General features: G+C 39.0%; 1 protein-coding gene across 6 annotated transcripts in view; it reads right to left on the reverse strand.

Annotated features, from left to right (window-relative positions):
• The window catches only part of HEPH (hephaestin), an 88,026-nt gene that overhangs the window by 10,376 nt on the left and 51,074 nt on the right, over nt 1-26,576 (reverse strand). For all 6 annotated transcript variants that reach the window (XM_019717518.2, XM_019717521.2, XM_019717522.2 and 3 more), the window contains exon 16: nt 606-712. In XM_019717518.2, the coding sequence (XP_019573077.2) occupies nt 606-712 (107 nt within the window). The remainder of the gene's footprint in view (nt 1-605; nt 713-26,576) is intronic.

The raw sequence follows: 26,576 nt of genomic DNA on the forward strand, positions 1-26,576 counted from the left end.
GAACTGCTAACAGAGATGAATAGAGAGATAGATGATAGATAGATATATATAAATAACATTATGTTTATAGTTATCTGTCTCCCCAACTAGATCATACTCTTTGAGGATGGGAACTTTGTCTTACAATTGTATCATCTAAAGAACCAAGTGAAATGCCAAAAGTATAGTAGGCACTCAGTAAATGATTGCTGAGATCTGGCTGTGGATGGGTGGATAGAGAGATAAACTAATTTTCCAGATGACAAAACAGAAGCAGAATGACTTGTCTGAAGTCACTCCAAAGGTAAGATAAAACCAAATTTGGGACTAGAACCCCAATCTCTTGACAACCAATCCTAGGCTTTTTAAATTACATCATATTGCCTTATAGGATCCAAGAAGAAACAAGGAAGAAAATTCTTAGGGCAAACAAGTGGTGCTACCTATTTCCTTCATTCCTCGTCCTGTCTATTAAAATAAGCCAAGCATTTAAGAAATTTTCCCCAAATCCTAGGCTTTAGTATTTCAGGGATGGGCTTCTTATTACACCTATTTAATAGGTTCTTTTTGCTGATCATTCTGCTCACTTTTTAGACTTACCTCCAGGAAGTCAATATTATATTTACCTTGATGGGATCTACTGCAGAATAATAAATCCAGGAAACACAAGCAGAATCATTGGGTCCAGGGCCAGATCTCTCTGGGATGTTCCATTTGTAAGTGAGAACCTCACCTAGGAAGGGTGACAGGGATCTCCAGTTGGACGAGGTCAGAAATTTCTCCCAACTACCAGGCCTTCCCAAGACAATGTGGTGGGTGATTCCTAAGACTTTTAAGATCATTCCTCATCACTTTCATACCAGTCTCCATTTTGTTTTTGTGACTTTGTTCTTCTCCTTTCTGGGACACCCTCAGCCTGTCTTCTACTAACCCTATCATTAAAAGTCCAGGCCTAATCCTGGTAAGGCAGTTCTGCTACTGTTCTCTCTGCTTTTAATGTACTCCCTTCCTTGGTTCTGTTTTGTTCTTTTCCTGCTGCTGCCTCCTGTATAGATCTGTTTTCCCAAGGCTCTGTCTCCAGTTCCCTTTTCCTCTTTTTCCACACTCTCTCCAAGGAAGCTTTCAGCCACCTTTCTGATGTCAATTATATTCTACATATTTAATGATTCTTAAATATTTAGCCAGACTTCCCTTTTCACTAGGCTCCAATCTGACATTTTCAGTAAGATACTTGGGCATCTTTTGAAGATTGTCCTGACAGCACATCAAAAACTGAAAATTGTTATGAACTCACTTCACAGAATTCTGTTACTCATTCTGTGCTCCCAGTGTGTAGTAAAGACATCAAAATCATCTTAGCTACCCAGAGTTAAAACTTTAGTCTTCTAGTCTTACTACCTTCATGCATAAATCATCCAACCAAATGGAAAGTCCTACTGATTGTAACTCTACAATATATATTTTCAGCTATACTCTTTTCTTTTCAATTCCTAATATTCTTGCCCTAATATAGACCCTTGTTTTCTCAATGGGACTATTATTACAAAACATCCTAACATGTTTCTCTGCCTCCAAGTTTTGCCCTCTCTTATTTATCTTCTGATTGATGCCATATTAATTTTTATAACAGCTTTATCAAGATATCATTTGCATACCATAAAATTCACCCATTTAAAGTATATAATTCAATTCTTTAGTATATTTACAGAACTTAATAACCATCAACACAATCAATTTTAGAAAGAATCATTGTCACCAAAAAGAAAGAAAAATCCCTGCACTCCCTAGCCATCATTCCCTAATCCATACACTCACCCAAGCCCTGAGCAACCAATCTACTTTATGTCTCTGTAGACTTGCCCATTATGAACATTTTATACAAATTGAATACTACAGGAATAACATAAACAAGATGGCAGACTAAGGCGGTCCCGTTGCTCATTTTCTCCCACAATAACAACAAAAATAAGAAATAAATTATATGCCCACAAAAATAGCTCTGAGAGCACTCCAGAATAAAATAAGGAACCTGTAGCAAACCAGTGGAGTGAAAGGAAGGAAGGAAGGAAGGAAGGAAGGAAGGAAGGAAGGAAAGAAGGAAGGAAGGAAGGAAAATGAAAATGGCCATATAATAAAGTGTAGGAAGTATCTTACTATATCACCTCAATCTGGCACAGCTAGGCACCAAGAGGGAACCCCCACTGGGGAAAAGGACAGCAGGAGGATCCCAGCAGCCCTCACCACCAGGAAGTCTTTCTTGATGCCGACTCCAGCTGATTGAGCTGCCTGGAGTCCATGCTCCTCTGCCAGCTCTACAAGGAGCAACCACAACTCTTCCCCAATCCTAGAAGAAGCTGTAACTGCTTTGCCTTCCCCAAGAAAGAGCTGCCATCACCTTGCTCACCAAAAAGGATTCTCCACTGCCCTTCCCCCTCCCCAAGAAGGAGCTACTTCCCTGTACCTTACCCAAGGAGCACTTGCCAATCTTCTTTTCCCCACATGGTGCCACACATGCTCTGCTTTCAGATTAAGGATCCACAGCTGCTGTGTCGCCCCCTCCTCCCCCTCTCTGAGAAGGAGCTGCCACCATTCTACATCCCTAGAAGGAGCCATCATCACTGCATCCTCTTCAGAAGGAGCCAATGCCAATCCTTGCCTACCCTACCAAAAAGGAATTGCTGTCCCTCCACATCCTCCTCATGAAAAGGAACCATCAATGCTGCATTTTCCAGAAGAAGGAGCCATTGATGTTCTGTCCTTCCCCAGAAGGAGCTGTGACTGTTCCACACACACCTGAGAAGGAACTGCTTCCATTCCCCAACAAGAGAGCCATTGACACTTTTCCCCCAGAAGAAGTTATCAACATCCCAACCTCCCCAAGAAGGAGCTGCTGATGCCCTCCCCTACAAGGGGCCACCACTCCTCTGTTCCCCCAGTGAAGGAGCCACTGCTGCACTGAACCCCCATGCACAAGGAGGTGGTGATACTCAGCCCCCCAAACAAGAGCCAGTTCTGATCTAGCTCCCCTATCCAGAAAGAGCCACTGTTGCTCCCTCCCCATCAGAATTAGCTGCAACTTGGCACCTCTCCCCCAACAAGTGCTGTCCCTCCCTCAAGACATTAGCACCACTGAAACAGTGAGTGGGCCCACACCACAGAATTCTGGAGCCACTGATATTTTATGTGCATCCTACATGTTAACCAGAGCTGCTGCATGTGCACCCACATATTAGACATGGTGCCAAGAGGAATATCCTCAGCCATGACTCTGCCCCATGGGGGAAAAGTGAACAGGAGACTCCAAGTAGCCTTCACCACTGAGGACTCCAATAGCCACTGTGGACACCTTCAGACGTGGACACTGAGGACCACTACAGTATTCATTGACACTGACCTCAGCTGATGGAGGTACATGGAGACTATACCACTGTGCCCTCCCTAGAGCCAAAAATCAATGCTGAACACCTACAGGGCCAAAGCTGCTCTTCCCCCACCCAGCTGGCACCCTTACACCCAATCATAGGTGAAGGTCTTTCCCCATGGAAGCCAGTCTACAAAGCCTGGAAAAGGTGTCTAATCCTTCAAAAGTGGAGACATCAATGCAAGGCTATAACAAACATGAATAATTAAGGAAACATGACACCATCAAAGGAAAACTATAATTTTTAAATACCAATCCCAAAGCAATGGAGATCTACAAATTGCATGACAAATAATTCAAAATAGTTGTTCTAACATAGTTCAGTGTGTTACAAGAGAACACAGACAACCCAATGAAATCAGGATAACAATACGTGAACAAAATGAAAAGTTCGACAAAAAGATAGAAATAATAGAAAAAGAACAAAACAGAATTTCTGAAGCTTAAAATCATAATTAACGAAATGGAAAATACAATGCAGAGCTTCAAAAGCAGACTTGATCAAACAAAAGAGAGAATCTGTGACCTTGAATACAATTCATTTGAAATTATCCAGTCACAGAAGAAAAAAGCAGAACAAATTACAGAGTGAAGAAAGCCTATGGGATTTACATGATATCATAAAAGCAATCAATATATGCATCATGGGAGTTATAGAAGAAGAAGAAGGAGAAGAAGGAGGAGGAGGAAAAGAAAAGAAGGAGGAGGAGGAAGGGGAACAAGAAGAAGGAGAAAAAGAGAGAGAGAAAACAGAGCTGAAAGCTTATTTAAAAAATAATGGCTGAAAATTCCCAAATGATAAAAGTGGAACAGACATACAAATTCATGAAGCGCAACATTTCCCAAACAGGATTATCCCAAAGCAGACTACACCTAGACATATTATAATCAAATTTCCAAAAGTCAAGTACACAGAGAGAGTATTGAAAGCAGTAAGGAAAAAGTGACTTCTCACATATAAGAAAACCTTAAGACTATCAGCAGATTACTCAGCAGAAAACTTGTTGGTCAAAGAGAGTGGGATAATATATATACCTGGCAAAATTATACTTTAAAAAATGAAGGAGAAGAGATAACATTTTTATAAGACAAACAACTAAGGAAATTCAACATTACTAGATATGCCTTATAAAAAATGCTTAAGGAAGTTATTCAAATTGAAATGGAAACATGCTAAACAGCAACACTAAAGCATAAGAAAGTATATAGACATATATAAAATAATATGCTACTGTAATAATGGTGTATACATTACTTTTAACCCTAATAAAATGTTAAAAGATAAAAATTTGTTAATGGATGCACAACATGAAAAGAAGTAAACATTGACAACAGAAAAACAAAGTGTGGAATAGAGGAGTGCAAAAGTGTACTGTTTTGTATGCAAATAAATTTAAGTTGTTATCAACTTAAAGTAGAAGATTATAACTACAAATATGTTATGTATAAAATAGCCACAAAGAAAAAAATCAATAATAAATGCACAAAAGATAAACAGAGAAGAACCAAAGCAAATCACTACAAGAAATCATCAAATAATAAAGGAAGATAGCAAGAGAGGAAGAGATTGACCAACTGAAAAACAGGCAAAAACAATTAACAAAATCGCTATAGTAGGTTCTCAAAATTCAATAATTACCTTAAATATAAATAGATTAAACTTATCAATCAACAAGAATAGATAGCTTACTGGATAAATAAAAAACTATATTCAATTATATGCTGTCTACAAGACACTCATATTAGATTTACAGACACACATAAGCTGAAACTGAAGGGATGGGAAAATTATATTTCACACAAATTGTAACTAAAAGAAAGCAGGAGTGCCTATACTTATATCATATAAAAAAGATTTTAAGTCTAAAACTGTCTCTAGAAGTAAAGAATGTTATTCTATAATGATAAAATGTGGGGAGCCATGGTTTCTTGCAACCCTGAACCTTGCAGACTGGCTCGGTTTCTGCCCCAAGTGTGACGGGCCAGCCGCCACAATAAAATGGTCAATTCAATAAGAAGATTTAACAATGATAAATAAGTACATACCCAACATCAGAGTACCTATGTATATAAAGCAAATACTGACAGATCTGAAGACATAAACTCACAGCAGTACAATAATAGTATGGCACTTCGATATCCCACTTAAAATAATAGCACATTCAGATGGAAACTCAACAAATGCCTGACTTGAAAAATGCTATACCCAAATGGACCTAACAGACATATACAGAAACTTGGCACACAGCATCAGAATAACATACATTTTTTTCAAGTGCACACAGAACATTCTTCAAGATAAATTACATGTTAAGTCACATAACAAGTCTTAATAAATTTAAGGTCTAAATAGTTCCAAGTATATTATTAATATTTTTACACAATGAAATACAACTAAAAATCCATAACAGCAAGAAAAATGGATATTCAAAAATATGTGAAAACTGTACATTCTCTCGAACAGCCATCGAGTCAAAGAGGAAATCAAAAGAGAATTTTAAAAGTATCTCAAGACAAACAAAAACTAAAACACAATTTGGTGATGTCCAAAGCATGGTGGTGTAAGGGGTCCCCATGAGCTCTCCCCTTGAAGTTACAACAAGTTTAACAGCTATAATTCAACTAAGGATTCCCTGTGCAACACCCAAACATGTCTGAGAGACCTACGCATCAAAACAACTGAAGGTGGATGATCAGAGCAAACAGGGGAGGAGGGAAAGGAGAAGAGCAGAGACAAGTGCTGTGGACACAAACCAGTGCTCACTGCCAGTTGTGGGAGAGGGGAGGATTCAGGCTACAGGTGCACTCTTTGTGGCCCCCAGCATTCCTGCCTGAATGACCAGCATATAATATGGCTGAACTCAGTGATGGGCAGAGGCCTCTGGGCAGACACGGAACACAGAAGTGCAACAGCTGTATTCTAGTAGCAGTCAATGCCAAGCAGAAAACAAAACCACAGAGCATGGCCGCCTCCCTGCACTCTCCCAGAGTTCGCCTCCCTGGACCCTCCCAGAGTTAGCATAGGACCCAAAAAGAAACTGCAGCTAAGATTGTCAGGTTACAAACAGAATATCTACATCTCTGAGAACTAGAGAGACAGTTCCTGAGCAGCAGATGCACACTGTGGCTAATCCCAGTGACAAAGGTGGAGATACACAGGTGAGGCAGCTGAGGTGTGGCAGTCGCCATTACTGGGGGGAGAACAAAGCCACAAACACACCAGTTGCTCCTCTCAGATGACCCCACCCCTACCATGAATGTGAGTGTTTATTGCTGAACTGTCAATTTTATTCCACTGAGATATATCTCTTTATTCCAGTACCACACAGTTTTGATTGCTGTAGCTTTGTAGTAAGTTTTGAAATTGGTAAGTGTGAAACAAAAGAAATCGGTGTTAATTCTCCAACTTTGCTGCTCTTTTTAAAAATTGTTTTTGCTATGTGATATTAATCTTTCCAAACCCTCTCTTTGTTCATATCATTCCTCTGTTCAAAAACTTTTAATGGCTCCCTCATATCCAAAGAATAAATTCCAAACTCTTCAGGCAAGCATCTAAGCCTTCCGTAATTCAGCCCTGGCCTACCTTTTCATTCTTTTCTCTTACTCTCCCTACTTCTGCAAAATATACACTGGCCAAACTTAATTACTTACTCACTGCTGAGCATACCCCATAATTTCATACCTCTGTGCTTTTGATTATGTTATTCTCTTTACCTAAACTTCTCTCCAAACTTTACACTGAACGCTAGACTCCTTTATTCAACTGCCTACATGATACTTCCATTTGTCTAATTTTCATCTCAAACTCAGCATATCCAAAATGTATCTTTGAATTCTCCCCCAAATCTACTCCTCCCCTAGTCTGTCCTATCTTAGTAAATAGGACCACCAGTTGTTAAAGCCTAAAATCAGGAGTTATTTTTTTTTTCTTTTTGAATTTTATTTGCCTCTTTTGAATGGCTTTTCTTTTTTTCTTTTTTTTAAATTTAATTTTATTTAAAAAAAGGAGTTATCTTTGATTCTTCTCACTCCCCTCATATCTAATATCCACCAACAAGTTCTGAGGGATCTACTTGAAAACTATATTCCATATTCATTTACTTCTATTGATCTCCACTGCTACTACCCTAGTTTATGCCATTATCCTGTCACCTAGGCAACTACAACGGCCACCTAACTGGTTCTTTTCATAATACATGCTCCAAATAAAAAAATGTAATTTTAAAAAAATATGAGGTAGACCATGCTATATCCCTGCAACAGCTTCCCATTGCAATTAGAATAAAATAAAAACTCCTTACCATGAATTGAAAAGCTCTACATGAGCTCTCTGATTCTTGTTTATCTCTCCAAATTCATTTCCTACTCTTTTCCATCCTGCTCAGTATGCTGCAGCTGTACTGTCTCCTCCTTATTCCTCAAACACACCGAATCATTCCTGTCTCCAGGTATTTTTATTTATGGTTCAAGCTTTTTTGAAATCTTGTGAATATGGCTGGTTCCTATGTATCCTTCAAGTATCAGTGTAAATATTACTTCCTCACAGAGGCCTGTTCTGACCATAGTATCCAAGCTTTCACCTTTGTATCCAAAATGCATAAAGACTCGCAAAACTCAGTAATATGTAAACAAAAATCCAATTAAAATGGGAAAAATTTGAGAAGACAATTTAGTAAAGAGGATACAAGAATGACAAACATGCACATAAAAGGTATTAAATTATTTGAAAAATGAGAATTAAAACTACACTGACATGTTACCACCTGTCTATCAGAATTGCTAAAATAAAAGAAAATAGCAATAACACAAAATACCAACTACAATGCAGAACAACTGGATCACTCATACATTGCTGGTGGGAATGTAAAATAGCATAGAAACTCTAGGAAACAAGTTGACAGTTCCTTAAAAAGTTAAATATCCCTTATTGTGTGGCTCAGCATACGTATCTGTCATAGAGAAATGAGAACTATGTTCACACAGATGTTTGTACACAGATACTCATAGAAGTTTTATTCATAAAAGCCATAACTAGATATAACCCAAATGTCCTTTAACTGTGAATGGTTAAACAAAATGTTACATATATATATACACACACATATAAAATAAAAAAGACAAAAACTATGGAGATGAACAGATCAGTGGTTGTCAGGGATGGCAGAGGAGAATGTAACTGTTCTAATTCCTAATTATGGTAGTGGTTACACTAATTTATACATTTGTTAGAATTCATACAGTTATACACCCCCCAAAAAAAATCAGTGTTACTGTAGGATTAATAAAAAGCAACTACAAGATTTCAGAGGTGCTGATCACTAGAGAAGGTATTATAGGAAATTTGAGGCTTGGCTTGAATCTCAAGGAATGAGAAGGGCTTAGGCAAACAGAGTCATAGGGAAAGCATCCACTTTTGTCACTCATACATACAACAAACTTTACTGAACATATATTATGCACTGGGTGTTTGGGATAAAGAAGTGAACAAAAACAACATGATTCCTGTCCTCTTGGAATCTAGTAGAGGTGGGAAACAATATATCAGTAAACAAACAAAAGCATGTGGAGTCACAATGTGAGGTAATGGTTATGAACTTGCAAAGATCCTTACCCTTCTCCATCTTCTTTTATCCTGATACTACACTTTTCCCTATATAGCCTGAATGCCCCCATCACCTTGGTCAGCAGTTAAACAATTCTTTTACTAATATCTTCAACTCTCATATCCTTTTACTTACTCTGTTCCACATACTGCATCTCTTCCACCAATTCACCCCCCATTTATGATACCTTCCCCTAAATCAGTGGTCCTCAAAATGTAGTTCCTGGACGAGCAGGGTCAGAATCAGCGATTCTGGGAGAAGGCTCAGTCACTATGGTTTAATAAGCTTTCCAGGTGATTCTCATGTTCACTAAAGTTTGAGTACCACTGCCCTCCTTAAATCTATCTTACAATTTGCCTCCCCTGATATTAGAGCAGGGATTGCTGAACACAGCCGGAGAAAATTACCCTGCGTATTGCTACCTCTTCAAATTCATAATTTATAGTCTCAGCTCTGTCCTCAGTGCTGCCTGACATTTTTCTTTTAACTTGTTCTTTATAACTACCTATTCTGTTCCCCCCTTGGTGACAATTCCAAATTTTCACTATACTACTCAAGCCCCATCTCCTCAATCTCAGCAGTCAATTTTAACTCAAATTCCACAAAATAATAATAATGTTGGCAAACACTTGTGGGGGCAGAGCCTCAGAAAGTAGTTTCCAGGCTCTCGGCCTCACATAGACAGGTGCTGGCTCAGGTAGTAAATGGCCAACTGTGATTGCATGGCCATCAGCTGTGGCTAGTTGGCCGTCAGCTGTAACCAGTGAGCCATTGGCCACAATATAACTGCTGTGGCTACGCGAGAGAAGAGAGGAAACATGGGGGCTGGCAAGAAGATGGCGGTTTGCGGACAGTGTGGATCCAGCCTCCAGTGAGTATAGTGCCGCCAGAGAGAATATAGTGGTATGACTCCCCTACCTATGGCTCCATGGGTGTTCCTTTTTGGCCTCACCGTATCCTGCGTTCTTATGTGGGGAGCGGGAGCAGAGACCCCCGCCGGACTCCCGGCACGACACACTTGTATAGTATGTATAATTCTATAATTCATTCAATCCTCACAAAACCCCTAGAGATAAATAGTATTATTAATTCCATTATGTAGATGAAGTAATTGAAGATTACAGATGTTGAAAAGTTTCCAAAGGTCACACTTCATAGGTGAAATTTGAATTCATGAAATCGAACTCCAGAATGCTTGTTATCACCACTTGTCATGCGGGAGACCCTGCTCGCTGCGCCATTTGTCATGCGGGGAGTCAGGCAGGGTTTCTGCTCCCGCTCCCCACATAAGAACTCAGGACATGGTGAGGCCAAAAAGGAACACCCACGGAGCCATAAGTAGGGGAGTCATACCACTATATTCCCTCTGGCGGCACTATACTCTCACTGGAGGCTGGATCCACACTGTCCGCAACCTGCAATCCTAACTGCAATCCACGCTTGCCAGCCCAGCCGCCATCTTCTTGCTAGCCCCCATTTTTCTGCTAGCGTAGCCACAGCAGTTATATTAGTGGCCAATGGCTCACTGGATACAGCTGACGGCCAACTAGCCATAGCTGATGGCCATCCAATCACAGTTGATGGCCATTTACTACCTGAGCCAACACCTTTCTATGTGAGGCTGAGAGCCTGGAAACTGCTTTCTGGGGCTCTGTTCCCACACTCCACCCCTATAGGCTCTCGCCTCACAATCTACATGACAAGCGTCTTCCGTGAGGGGCCCTGTGCGAGGAGCCTGAGGTGAATGCAATATCCTGGACACAACCAGGCTCTCTGGGCACAGCCAGGGTTTCTCAAGGCACCACCAGTCCTTCTGGGCACAGCCAGACTTCCTGGGCTTCTTAGGGTACCAGTAGTTTTCCCGGACACAGCCATGGTTTCTCAGGGCACCACCAGTACTTCTGGGTGAGGACAGACTTCCTGGGCTTCTTAGGGCACCACCAGTCTCCCCGGGCACAGAGAGGGTTTCTTGGGGCACTGCCACTCTCTCTGGACACAGCCAGACTTCCTGGACTCAGCCAGGGTATCTCAGGGCACTGCCACTCTCTCTGGGCCTCTCAGGGTACCATGCTGGAACAACAGAGACTCACAATCAAGGTGCTTACATATTCTCAATGGTGGCCAGTCAAGACACAAAAGCAAATATCCGCCAGTTCCACTACATGGTGTTATGTTCCCAAACAAACAGTCAAGCTGTCCATTAAATTAGGGATGGAAGGCAATTCCCCATAGTCCATAGTCATTCGCAAGGGCTGTCCTGGGGGTGAGGGACAACCTTGACCTCACCCTCATTTCCCATGGAGGACTCAGCAAGCCTTTCCTCCTGGGACAAGTCCCGCATCCCAGCTGCCTGAGCAGAAACTTCCCGGCCCACAGGGCCGCAACGACCTTTGCTTTCTCTGGCCTGTGCTGGTTGGGGAACCATCCACATCTTTCCACCTCTCAACGGGGCTCCATCTCTCCAGCAGCTGCATGGCTTTTCCTGTGCTGGTGGGAGAACCGTCCACGTCCTCCAACCCCTCCACGGGGGTCCAGCTCTCTGGCAGCTGCTCCTCCTGGTCTTCTAGAGACTGAGTGTTCATACACACAAACTGTTCCACCGTCCTTTGGAGAGCTTTGGCCGGCACCATATCCTGCCGACTACGCCATGTGTCATGCGGGAGACACTGCTCGCTGCGCCATTTTTTTTGCAGGGAGTCAGGCAGGGTTTCTGCTCCCGCTCCCCACATAAGAACTCAGGACATGGTGAGGCCAAAAAGGAACACCCACGGAGCCATAAGTAGGGGAGTCATACCACTATATTCTCTCTGGCGGCACTATACTCTCACTGGAGGCTGGATCCACAATGTCTACAACCCACCATCCTAACTGCAATCTGCGCTTGCCAGCCCAGCCGCCATCTTCTTGCTAGCCTCCACTTTTTTTGCTAGCATTGCCACAGCAGTTATATTAGTGGCCAATGGCTCACTGGTTACAGCTGACGGCCAACTAGCCACAGCTGATGGCCATCCAATCACAGGTGATGGCCATTTACTACCTGAGCCAACACCTTTCTATGTGAGGCCGAGAGCCTGGAAACTGCTTTCTGGGGCTCTGTCCCCACACCACTCTATGAATGCTCTCATCTCTCATATTCCCATTTTCCATCTCATCAGTAAGTATATCAATATTTATATCCACTAAGCTCTGCAGTCTCAAAGGAAGAAGCACTACTATTCCAATTCAAAGCTAATGTTTCCATGAGAGCTCTAGTGCAACTCCCTCCCATTTCTTGGCAGACTGAGATCTCCTCTCCCTCCTGGATCTTCAACTTCTCCCCTGCTGGTTTCTTCCCACATATAAAATATTCTCAAGTATCTCCTTTCCTCTGTTACCCTGAAGGTACTATCTCACCAGCCCTGTCTTCCCTTACAGCTAAACTTTTTGAAAGTTTGTCAGCTTTACTGTCTCCACTTCCTCACCTTCTATTCACTCTTCAATCTTTCACAGTTTTGCTTCTACGACTTTTACCACTCCACCAGAATTCTTCTTATCATAACCTCTGTTATCAGTTGATTTTTGTGCCCTCCCCCATATGTTGAAGTCCTCATCCCCAGCGCCTCAGAATGTGACCTTATTTGGAAGTAGGGTCTTTACACAAGTAATCAAGTTTAAATGAGGTAATTAGTGTGGGCCTGTGAGGACAGAGCCCCAGAAAGCAGTTTCCAGGCTCTCGGCCTCACATAGAAAGGTGTTGGCTCAGGTAGTAAATGGCCATCAACTGTGATTGGATGGCCATCAGCTGTGGCTAGTTGGCCATCAGCTGTAACCAGTGAGCCATTGGCCACTAATATAACTGCTGTGGCTAGGCTAGCAGAAAAATGGGGGCTAGCAAGAAGATGGTGGCTGAGCTAACAAGAGTGGATTGCAGAGAGGCAGATGCCGCCAGAGAGAATATAGTGATATGACTCCCCTATTATGGCTCTGTGGGTGTTCCTTTTTGGCCTCACCATATCCTGCATTCTCTTGTGGGGAGCGGGAGCAGAGACCCCGCCGGACGCCCCGCACAACAGGGCCCTAATCCGATATAACTGGTATCCTTATAAAACAGGGGAAGGGAGATTTTAACACAGAGACACAAATGGAGGGAAGACAATGTGAAGAGACATAGGGAGATGATGGTCATCTACAAGCCAAGGAGACAGGCCCAGAAGAGAGCCTTCCCTAACAGTCCTCAGAAGAAACCAACCCTGCCAACACAATTTTTTTGGACTTTATTCTCCAAAATGATACAATACATTTCTATTGTTTAAATCACCCAGCTTTTGGTACTTCATTATGGCAGCCCTAGCAAACTAATGCAAACTACAATAACTTCCATACTATCAAAGCCAGTAGATACTTTAGAGCCCTTAGGTGTTTGTCCTGACATTGTGTTTCATGTCTCAAAGCTTAAGCCAAACCAATATGTTAACCTACCATCACCCAAAAATATGCAAGTGTCTGACAATTTGATGATGTTCCCAGAAACTGCCCAGGAATCTCCTCATTTAGCTCCTGATTCCCTTCATGTCTGTTCCAAGCCTCTTTGTCCACCTCACTCCTGTCTTCCATTGAAGCTTGGTTTCTGCACTTTGGAATCCAGCTTTGACAGCTACATGAATGGAACTGGGAATGTCTGATCCTTCCCATGTCCTCCAAAGGCTCCAAACCTGACCTCATTCCTTCTTTTGCTCTAAGCTTCTACTTTGACGAGCTCCAAATTAGGAAGTTAACCGAATAAACTTTGTGAGTCACCTGCTGTAAATATCTCCATCCATCTCCCCATCAAAAAAAGTAGCTAAAACCTGTGAGCCAATGAGACACTATGGGTCAAGCTGCACTAGAATAACTATTACAGCTAAGCTTTGCTGTTCATAGATCAAAGAGCTTATGCTAGTTCTTTGAAGAATGAGAGGTTAATTAAAGCAAGTAACTTCAAACCCATATTCTCTCTGGCACATTTCACATTGGACTGCCTCAATAAAACCTTTCTTCCCTACCTCTTTTAGTTTTAGCATGTCAAAACAATGTCCAAAGATAGCCCTTCTAGCTGGCCATCTAGATGAAGACTGCATAGTTTCCTGAGGGTGGGAGTTGGGTACGAGACTAGGATTCAGACATTATTCTTACCCTCTGCAGTATCTGTCATCTTACACAACTCCTTCTTTAAAAACTCTGTTTGACGTCTACATACCACTTTCTCCTGGTTCACTCACAAATCTAATTTCCCTTTTGGTCCCTTTCATTACTTTATCTTTCTCTACACATCTCTTTTTTTTCATTCTAGAATAAAAGTAATCAATAATTATATTTCTGATTAGTAAAGTAATGCATGTATATAAAGTGTATGTATATAGAGTGTGTGTAAATGCATAGAAAGAAATCTAGAAGGAAACACACAAAATTAGTAAGATGGGTTACTTTAGAGAAGAGAGCTGAGATTGGGAGTAGGACTAAGGGGATTTTGCTTATCTGTACCACTTGAATATTTAAAACAAAAATGCATTCATGTATTACTTCTATGATTAAAAGTAAACTTTTCAACATGTATACAAATAAAACGTGTTCAGTGCTGAATATTTTAGAAACTATGAAAAGTATAAAAAAGAAAATTAAAGACACTTATCACATTATATAGATATCAGTACTCTGTCATATTTAAGTGAATTTCCTTTTACTGCTAAAAGGAATATATATGTAGACAGTTAGGTACATGTATATGTATGTATGCGTATGCATATTTTCCTATTTTATAAAATTAGAATCATAGTTTTTAAAATAGTTTTGGAGCATGAGTTAGATGAATAGATAAAGAAGAGGTGGTACATATATACAATGGAATATTGCTCAGCCATAAAAAAGAATGAAATCTTGTCATCTGCAACAACATGGATATACCGAAAGAGCATTGTGCTGAGTGGAGTAAGTCAGAGAATGACTAATGCCATATGATTTCACTTGTATGTGGAATCTAAAGAAACAAAACAGAAACAAACTCATAGATATAAAGAACACTTTTATGGTTGCCAGTTGTGAAGGGGGTAGGTGAAAAAGGTGAAGGCATTAAGAAGTACAAATTGGTAGTTACAAAATAGTCATGGGGATGTAAAGTCTAGCATAGGGAATATAGTCACTAATATGGTAATAACTATGCTTGGTGTCAGGTGGGTATTAGATTTATTGGGGTGAACACTTCGTAAGTTATGTAAATGTCTAATCACTATGTGGTACACCTGAAATTAATATTATATTGTATGTCAACAGTAATTGAAATATAAAACAATTATTTAAAAAAAGAAAATCCATTTCCCTGCCTTTTCTAGTTTCTAGAGGTTATGTCCTCTTCCTCCATATTAAAAGCCAGCAACCGTCAGTCAAGTTCTCATACTTCATCATTCTCACCTCTTTGCCTATTTCTTCCACTTATAAGGACCCTTGTGTTTATCGTGGGTCCATTGGGTACTCTAGGATAATTTCCCGATCTATAATTAGCTGATTAGCAACTATAATTCTATCTACAATTTTAATTCACCATTGCCATTTAACATAACATATGCCTAGGTTCCAGGGATTAGAATGTAGACATCATTGAGAGACCATTTTTTTGGCTTATCATACAATCCAATGGTCATTTTTTATTTCCAAACTCCTTCTACCTCTCAGCCACATATGACATATTTGACAACAACTTCATTTTCTAAACAATTGCTTTTGTTTCCTTGAAACCACATTCCCTTGGAGTCTTCCTACCTTCTAGTCACCTTCCCTGCTTGACCTTTAAGTGTTGCTGTTCTCTAGAACTCAGTTCTGGACCATCTGTGCTCCACATATTCCACTTAGGTAATTTAATACCATCCCATGTCTTTAAATATCATCTATATTTGTTAACTCCCAAATATGTATCTCCATACCAAGCTGCCCCCACTTCCATGATTCAGATGTATATATGTATCTTATTCCTTACTCTTATGGACATCTCAAACTCACCTTTGTTCACAAACCTCTTGTTTCTCCTTCCAAACCTAGTCAGACACTAACCCCCAACACTTATTACCATTTCAGTGAATGGCATAATAAATTAATCACTTGATCAAATCAGAAAACCTAAAAGTCACTCTGGGTGTATACTAAGAAAAGAAAGAACAGTGTGAGAAGATATAACCATTAGAAACATACATGCATCCAATGATACAGGCCCAAAATATATGAAGCAACACATGACAGAACTTAAGGAAGTATAAAATTGAAACAACAGTTATAGCTGTGTATTTTAATGCATCTTTCTCTGAAACTGCTAAATAAAGCAGAACCAAAATAAGCCAATATATCAAAGTTAAAAAAAAGTGAAATTTATAACCTTAAGCTAGTAGATAGGTACCTGCTATCTGAACTATCACCATCAGAATATTCCTCTAAAGACTTGCAAAAATGTGTACCCAGAGTTCACTATCTAAATGAAAGACTCATAATTTACTTGTATGTGGCAATAAAAAGAGCTTAATTTCATTCTAATTCCAAGAGAATATAGATTGTACTGTAAGCATAGCTCAGCTTGTTCTTATTGTATAAATTTGTGGTGCATCTTCTCTACTGTCTTCCCCATTCTTTTTCATAAATCAGCACTGTCCAATAGAACATTCTATGACAATGAAAATGTTTTATATTTGTACTGTAATATGGTGGCCAATAGCCACATGTGACTTCTAAGTACATGAAATGTAGTCAGAGTGATGAAATAATTTTTCGTTCTATTTAATTTCAACTAATTTAAATTTAAATATACACATGGCTTATGTCCACCACATTGTACAGTAAATTTCTAAAGGTTTAGTTCTTCATGAACTCCAGTGTTTGTTTCTGCCAGGTGACTGGAGGCACTACCAAACTCTTGTTCAATTCAGATAGCATCTTTAACATATTTTAGTTTTTTTACCTTACATTACAGCCCTTGATTGTTGCAGGTTCATTGAGTTACGTCCACAAACATAATTCTACTAATAAGTTCACTAAGTCTTAAATAGGTAATTGTATTACCCAGAAATCATTGGAGGGTTGTCATAAGTGTTACATAATATATTAGTAATGTTTTGGCAAAGCGGTTGAGGTTCTTAGATGAACTGGCAGAAATTCATCATTTTAACCCATTGAAATATGGAATATATAAGCTCAGTGATGTTATCAAAATGGCGGTGTGAGGTGAGCCTCTGGAAATCTTCCCTGGAATTTACAACAAATTGAACAACTATAACTCCACAAAGGACTCCCTGCACAGCAGTCAGGCAACACGAAGAGGCTCACTACTGATTTATCCTAAAGGTGGGCAAATTGCACAAGCGGGGGAGGAGAGAAAGGAGAAGTGCAGAGACCGGGCTGCGCAGCACAGGACGCAGACCTAGCTCAGTGCTCCAAGCTTGCTGCATCCTAGAACTGCAGCAGATGCAGGAGAAGGAAGAACTCGGACTCATAGGGCTCGATTTATGGCCAACAAGGCTTAGGAGACAGCATATAACACGACTAAACCAAAAGCTCAATGCGGAACCTCAGAACAAAGACTGAGGGAAGGAGGCTTAAAACGGTGATTTAAGCCCACACTACTGCAGAGAATGGAAGTCTTTGGCACTGAGGCTAGCCGTCCCCTCCTTACCCTCCCAGAGCTCACCCCACACCCACATGCCGCATGCTAGAAGAAAGTAGCAGTGTCAGATCAAAAGAACAGAATATTTGCTGTTCTGAGAACTGTGGTCCACAGACACAGATTCGCAAGCCAACTAATTCTGGCAAAGGGGAGGAAGCTGTGGAAGCAGGACCGCCTGTGCTGGTGGTCGCCGCCATTGCTCTGGGTCACCTCTCACAACCCACCCCGCTGCTGTCCACACCTATCTAGGCGGATCCCTGCAGGAGTAAACAGAACTGCTGAAACATACGGGCTCTGAATCTGGTGCAGGAAGAGCATTGGAACTTCAGAAGCTCTCCACATACCCACACGAAGCAGCGCCCTATGATTCAGGAGAACTGTTAACAGAGGAGAAGGCTGCCTTCCAGGAAATGTCCCCATTGTGTGAGAAGCTGGAATAGTGCAGAGAAAACATAACACTGCAGTGTGAGAGACAAAAAAAAGGCTGCAGTCAGAGAGAAAATAAAACATTCTACCAAGACATACTGGAAAACAAAAGAAAGACCTGTTACTATCAACCTGTTGCAGAACCCACTCCTGTAGATGTCTAGGAAGAGAAATAACAAATCATTAATTGCCATGAATAACCAAGGCAACAACACAGCTCAGAAAGAAAGTGAAAAGTCTCCAGAAAATGAACTTAAAGATATGGAAATATGTGACTTAAATGACAGAGAATTCAAGATTGCAGTTCTGAAAAAACTCAACGAGATGCAAGAAAACACAGAAAGGCAGTTTAATGAACTCAGAAACACAATCAAAGAACAACATGAGCATTTTACCAAAGAGATTGAAATTTTCCAAAAGAACCAAATAGAATTGCTGGAGATTAAGAACTCAATAGAAGAAATTAAGAATGAAATAGCCAGCTTAGGTAGTAGAGTTGACCAGATGGAGGAAAGAATCAGTGACATCGAAGATAGAAACCTGGAAATGACATGGATGGAAGAAGAAAGAGACTTGAGACTTAAAAGAAATGAAAGAACTCTACAAGAACTTTCTGACTCCATCAGAAAGAGCAATATAAGAATAATGGGCATACCAGAAGGAGAAGAAAGAGAGAAGGGAACAGAGAGTATATTCAAACAAGTAGTCAATGAGAACTTGCCAAACTTGTGGAAAGAACTGGATCCTCGAATCCAAGAAGCAAATAGAACACCTAATTACCTCAATCCCAACAGGCCTTCTCCAAGGCACATTGTATTGAAGCTGTCAAAAATCAACGACAAAGAAAAAGTCCTCAAGGCAGCCAGGGTAAAGAAGACGATAACCTACAGAGGAAAGCCCAATAGATTATCATCAGATTTCTCAGCAGAAACTCTACAAACCAGGAGGGAGTGGAACCAAACATTCAAGCTATTGAAAGAGACAAATTATGAGCCAAGAATAATATATCGACTAAAGAGATACTGTAGATATGAACAGGAATAAAGTCCTTTCCAGATATAGAGAAGCTGAGGGAATTTTCGAATAAATGACCTGCACTACAAGAAAAACTAAAGGAGGCTATTCGACCACCATCAACAGGGACAATTTGTGGGAACCAAAACATAAAAAGGGGAAGAATAAAGGCCTGAACAGGAATATGGGAATGGAGAAAGTAAGCGTGCTGTAGAAAATGGAATACTCTAAACATCAAAGTTTCTTTTACATAAACTTAATGATAACCACTCAAGAAAAAAAATCCAGAACTGAAATATATACTGTAATAAAAGAAGAAACAGAGGGAAACATCATAGAATACCACCACACAGAAATAATAGACAACAACAAAAAGGTAAAGAAACAATGGACACACAGTCTTACCAGAAAACAAGACATAGAAGGACAGGAAATCCTCACATATCAATAATCACCCTAAATGTAAATGGACTGAACACACAAATAAAAAGGCACAGAGTAGCAGACTGGATCAAAAACTAAACCCAACCATATGCTGTATCCAAGAGACACATCTCAGCTACAAGGACAAGCATAGACTCAAAGTGAAAGGGTGAAATTGTCACTCCAAGCAAATGGTATCCAGAGAACATCAGGGGTAGCTATACTGATATCAGATGAAACAGACTTCAGGGTGAAAAAATTAACAAGAGACAAAGATGGACATTTCATAATGGTAAAGGGGACTATACAACAAGAAGACATAACAGTCATCAATATTTATGCCCCCAATCAGGGAGCACCGAAATATACCAAGCAACTACTAACAGAACTAAAGGGAGAAATTGACCAAAACACAATTATACTAGGGGACTTAAATACATCATTGACAGCTATGGATAGATCATCCAAACAGAAAATAAATAATGAAATAGCAGCCCTAAATGACACATTAGATGAAATGGACATAATTGACATTTATAGAGCACTTCATCCTAAAACATCAGACTATACATTTTTTTTCTAGTGTACATGGAACATTCTCAAGGATAGACCATATATTGGGACATAAAACTAACCTCAGCAAATTTAAGAAGATTGAAATCGTACCAAGCATATTCTCTGATCACAAGGCTTTGAAACTGGATATCAACTGCAAAAAGAAAGCAGGAAAAAACACAAATACATGGAGATTAAACAACATACTTTTAAAGAACGACCAGGTCAAAGAAGAAATTCGAGGAGAGATCAAAAGATATATAGAAACAAATCAGAATGAAAACACATCCTATCAAAATTTTGGGGATGCAGCAAAAGCATTATAAGAGGGAAATTTATATAATTACAGACCTATCTCAAGAAACAACAAAAATCCCAAATAAATATCCTCATGATACACCTTAAAGAACTAGAAAAAGAAGAACAAATGTAACCCAAAGTCAGCAGAAGAAAGGAATTAATGAAATCAGAGCATAACTAAATGAAATAGAGAACGAAAAGACAATAGAAAAAATTAATGTGACAAAGAGCTGGTTCTTTGAAGAGATCAACGAAGTTGACAAACCCTTGGATAGACTCACTAAGATAAAAACAGAGAAGACACTAATTAACAGAATCAGAAATGAAAAAGTGAAATTTATCACGGACACCACAGAAATACAAAGGATCATCCAAGAATAAAATGAAGGACTATATGCCACCAAATACAATAACCTAGAAGAAATAGACAAGTTCTGAGAAACATATAGCCATCCTAGGCCTAAACACGAAGAACTGGATAATCTAAACAGACCGATCAGCAGTAACGAAATTGAATCAGTCATCCAAAACCTTCCCCAAAGAAAAGTCCGGGACCAGATGGCTTCACTAGTGAACTCTACCAAACCTTCAAAGAGGATCTAATACCAATCCTGCTCAAACACTTCCAAATATTGAAGAAGAGATAGTACTCCCTAACTCATTTTGTGAGGTGAACATAACCAAATTCTGGTAAGGACAACACAAAAAAACAAAATCTCTGATGAATACAGATGCAAAAATCCTAAACAAAATTCTAGCAAATCAAATGCAACGATGCAGTAAAAAGATTATTCATCACTACCAAGTGGGGTTCATTCCAGAGTCACAAGGATGGTTCAACATGTGCGAATCTATCAATGTGATAAATCACATAAACAAAATAAAGGACAAAAGTCATACGATTATATCAATTGATGCAGAAAAAGCATTTGACAAGACACAAAATCCATTTATGATTAAAACACTTAATAAAGTAGGCATAGAAGGAAAATACCTTAACATAATAAAGGCAATGTATGACAAACCCTCAGCTAATCTCATAATTAACGGTGAAAAATTGAAGCCCTTTGCTCTACTTTCAGGAATACAACAGGGCTGTCCCCATCACCTCTGCTTTTAAACATAGTTTTGGAAGTCCTTGCCAGAGCAATCAAGGAAGAGAAAGAAATAAAAGTCATCCAAACTATGAATGAAGTTAAATTGTCACTCTTTGCAGATTACATTGTGCTATATATAGAAAACCCTAAAGATTGCACCAAAAAGCTACTAGAAACATTCAACGACTACAGTAATGCTGCAGGCTATAAAATCAACGTACAAAAGTCCATTGCATACCTGTATACTAACAGTGAAATCTCAGAAAAAGAAATACAAAAAAGAATTCCTTTTGCAATTGCAGAAAAAGAATAAAATACCTAGGAATAAACTTAACCAAGGATGTGAAAGACCTATACTCTGAAAACTACAAGACATTTTTAGAAGAAATTGAAGAAGACACAAAGAAATGGAAAGACATTCCATGCTCATGGATTGGAAGAATCAACATAGTTAAAATGGCCATATTACCTAAAGCAAAATACAGATTTAATGCAATCCCCATCAAAATCCCAATGGTATTTTTATAGAAATAGAACAAAAAGTCATCAAATTTGTTTGGAACCACAAAAGACCCTGAATAACAAAGCAATCTTAAGAAAAAAGAACAATGCTGGATGTATCACAAATCCTGACTTTAGCTTGTACTACAGGGCTACAATAATCAAAACAGCATGGTATTGGCAGAAAAACAGACACATAGACCAATGGAATAGAATTGAGAACCCAGAAATAAAACCACATAAATATGGACAGATAATTTTTGACAAAGAAGCAAAAAACATACAATGGAGAAAAGACAGCCTCTTCAATAAATGGTGCTGGGAGAATTGGAAAGCCACGTGCAAAAGAATGAAACTGGACTGCTATCTATCACCATGTACCAAAATTAATTCCAAATGGATCAAAGACTTAAGCATGTGACCTGACACAATAAACTGCATAGGAGAAAACATAGGTACAAAACTTCTGGACCTTGGGTTCAAAGAGTTTTCTATGATTTGACTCCAAAGGCAATGGAAGTAAAAGCTAAAATAAATGAATGGGACTATATCAAACTTAAAAGCTTCTGCACAGCAAAAGAAACCATTGACAAAATAAAGAGGCAACCAACTGAATGGGAGAAGATTTTTGCAAACAGTGCCTCTGATAAGGGGCTAATATCCAAAATATACAAGGAACTCATGCAACTCAACAACAAAAGAACAAACAACCCAATTGAAAAATGGGCAGACGACCTGAAGAGACTTTTCTCCAAAGAGGACATACAAATGGCAAATAGACATATGAAAAAATGCTCAACATCACTAATCATCAGAGAAATGCAAATAAAAACCACAATTAGATATCACCTCACCCCTGTTAGAATGGCTGTCATCAACAAGACAAATAGTAACAAGTGTTGGAGAGGCTGTGGAGAAAAAGGAACCCTCGTACACTGTTGGTGGGAATGCAGACTGGTGCAGCCACTATGGAAGGCAGTGTGGTGGTTCCTCAAAAAATTAAAAACAGAATTACCATATGACCCAGCAATCCCTCTCCTGGGTATCTACCCAAAAAATCTGAAAACATTTATCCATAAAGACACGTGTGCTCCAATATTCATTGCAGCTTTATTTACAGTGGCCAAACCATGGAAACAACCAAAATGTCCTTCGATAGATGAATAGGTAAAGAAGTTGTGATATATATACCCAATGGAATATTATTCGGTGTTAAGAAAAGATGAAATAGGACCATTTGTGACAACATGGATGGATCTTGAGAGTATAATGCTAAGTGAAATAAGTCAGACAGAAAAAGCAGAGAACCATATGATTTCAGTGATATGTGGTATATAAACCAAAAACAAGAAAAGAACAAGACAAACAAATGAGAAACAAAAACTCATAGACACAGACAATAGTTTAGTGGTTACCACAGGGTAAGGGGGAGGAGGGTGGTATATGAGGGTAAAGGGAATCAAATATATGGTGATGGAATGAAAACTGACTCTGGGTGGTGTACACACAATGGGATTTATAGATGATGTAATACAGAATTGTACACCTGAAATCTATGTAATTTTACTAACAATTGTCACCCCAATAAATTTAATAAAATAAAATAAGTAAATAAATTTAAATAAAATTAAAAAAACTGATGGTTGCTAGATGGGAGGGGGATGGGGATGAGGGAGAAGATGAAGGGATTAGAAAGTACAAATTAGTAGTCACAGTATAGTCATGGGGATATGAAGTACAGTATGGGAAATATAATCAATAATGTTGTAAAGATTATGTATGGGCACTGGACTTGTCAGAATGAGCACTTCATAGACTATGTAGATGCCTGACCACTGTGTTGTACACCTGAAGGTGAAGTAGGATAATATTGAATGTGACCTATAATTAATAAACACACACACACACACACACACACACACACACACACACACATTCACCAGGGATGCCAAAAAATGTATACAAGGGGACACTTTGGTCAATGTTGCTCAAGCAGTAGTTCACCATAATCAGAAGTATCTAGACACTGATGGTAACCACTTTAAGCACCTCTTGTAATTGCAGAAGTCAGACGTAACTTGTATTCATCTTTAATTATTAGTGAATATTGACTATTACAATTTTAATACAGTTTTTCCTTTCTTAAAATGTGTATGCATTTTTTTGGCACCTTCTTATTTATATGCATATACCATCACGGGATATAAAGTATAGCATAGGGAATATAGTCAATGGTATTCCAACAGCAATATACCGTTTCTTTGAAAATAAGACCTAGCCGGACCATCAGCTCTAATGCATCTTTTGGAGCAAAAATTAATATAAAACCTGGTCTTATTTTACTATAAGACTGGGTCTATAATACAATATAATATAATATAATATAATATAATATAATATAATATAATATAATATAATATAATATAATATAATATAATACCAGGTCTTATATTAATTTTTGCTCCAAAAGATGCATTAGAGCTGATGGTCTGGCTAGGTCTTATTTTCGGGGAAACACTGTACAATGTCAGAGTGGTAGTAGTCTTGTGAGGGGTTATCACTTTGTGAGGGGTGTAAATGTCTAATCATTATGTTGTTTTGTACACCTGAAATTAATATAAAAAAAGATAGTAGCCAAATGAGAATCAAAGTACTTCTGTACGTAATAGATGAGCCAGTGTCCATAAGCCCATGTTGCAGAACTCTGATAACAGATGAATTGGAAAATAAAGCATTGACTTAAAGGCCTGAGCAAGGCTTCCTCTTTCTAGCCCCTTGAAAGTAAGATAGCTATATCTTCAGTGCAGACGTTTTCCTAACTCACATAACCACTTCACCCAGTTACAGGCACAGGTCAACTCACCATATGGATGTCTTACAGGTACCTCACATTCAAGATGTTAAAAAATAAACTTAATATATTTCCCCTCTAAGTAAACAAACAGAAACACCCCCTGCTCCCTGCATTTCTTTTTTTTTTTTTAATTTTATTTTATTAAATTTATTGGGGTGACAATTGTTAGTAAAATTACATAGATTTCAGGTGTACAATTCTGTATTACATCATCTATAAATCCCATTGTGTGTTCATCACCCAGAATCAGTTCTCCTTCCATCACCATATATTCGATCCCCCTTACCCTCTTTTTTGTGAGTGGTACTAGCATCCAGGTGCTTAATCCAAAAATTTGTTTGTTATCCTTAACTCCACAATCTCTCTTATATCCTACACACTTATTTAATCATCATATCCTATTGATTCTCCCTTAACATCTCTCAGACTTAGCTAATTCTTTCAATCCGCATGTCTACCACTTCTGTTATTATCATCACTTTTATGGATTACTACAACAACCTTTTAACTGGTTTCCTTGCTTCCAATGTATCCCTTCTATGCTTTTAGTAATATATTGATTATTTTAGTGCCTAAATCACCATATTCCTTTCACCCCAATCTCCCCCATTCTTCTGAGTGACATCAAAGTCTATGTGGATGACTCATCCAACATTCTAGCCTATAAGCTCCTTGATCCCAGTACCAGTGTAAAGCCCCAAACCTTTTCATCACCTGAAATTGTTCCCCCTAAATCTTAAAATTAAACCACACTCACTGTTTCTACTCCCACATCTTCCAATTAATCTTTGGTCCATTCTAACCTGTCTTCTATTCCCACCAACTTATTAAAATTTCCAGCCACTCCCCTGTTGCAATATATAATGGGAAATGTTCCCTTGTTGCTATATCCAATGGGAAATATTCCATTCTGATTTTATTTAACCTCTCAGAAGCAGCTAAAACTGTTGACCTCATTTTTGAAATGATCTCCTTTTTAACATTTTTGATACCATATTCTTCTGGTTTTATTTCTAACATCTTGCTTACTTTTTCTCAGGCTTACTTTTCAATGAGTACTTCCCTTAAATATTGGTCTTCCTCAGGGTCTTATCCTAGGATCTTACTGCCTCATTTAGTATACTCTTCCAAGGTGACTGTGTTACACCTTTGCCTTCAGTTACTACTTAAATGTTGATGCTTCTTACATCATTCCTTCAGATCATACCTTTCTCCTGAGCTCCAGAGCTTTATATTTGTTAGATATCTATATTTGATTGTCTTACAGACATCTCAAATTCAACCAATTCAAAAGTGAGCACATCATCATCTGATCTCCCCGATCTCAACCTAGCTCCCTCCCATGTTCCCTATCTTGGTGAATGGCATCACAACTTTACATGGTTTTCCAAGCCAAAAACTGGGACAACATTTCAGAATTTTCCTCCAAAAACATGGGTTTTATTTAAGAATTATTCTCTTTCTCACATTCAATACCCAATTAATCACCAAATCCTGTTGATTCTACCTCATCGATCTTTTAAAACCTATCCTCTTTCCTCTACTCCAACTTTCATCTCTCTTTCTACTGAGTCTTTTCACATTGTGTTTTCTACATCTGTAACTTCCCTTTCTTTGCTTTTCTTTCACAGGATCCCTTTACCTCTTGGCTTCTTTCTCAAACTTTAGATCAGTTGTTCTCAAAGTGTACTTCCTGACCCAGCAACATCAAATGACCTGGGAATTTGTTTGAAATAGCAAATTCTTG

This window comes from Rhinolophus sinicus, chromosome X (genome assembly GCF_036562045.2).
Source record: "Rhinolophus sinicus isolate RSC01 chromosome X, ASM3656204v1, whole genome shotgun sequence".
Taxonomy (NCBI): domain Eukaryota; kingdom Metazoa; phylum Chordata; class Mammalia; order Chiroptera; family Rhinolophidae; genus Rhinolophus; species Rhinolophus sinicus.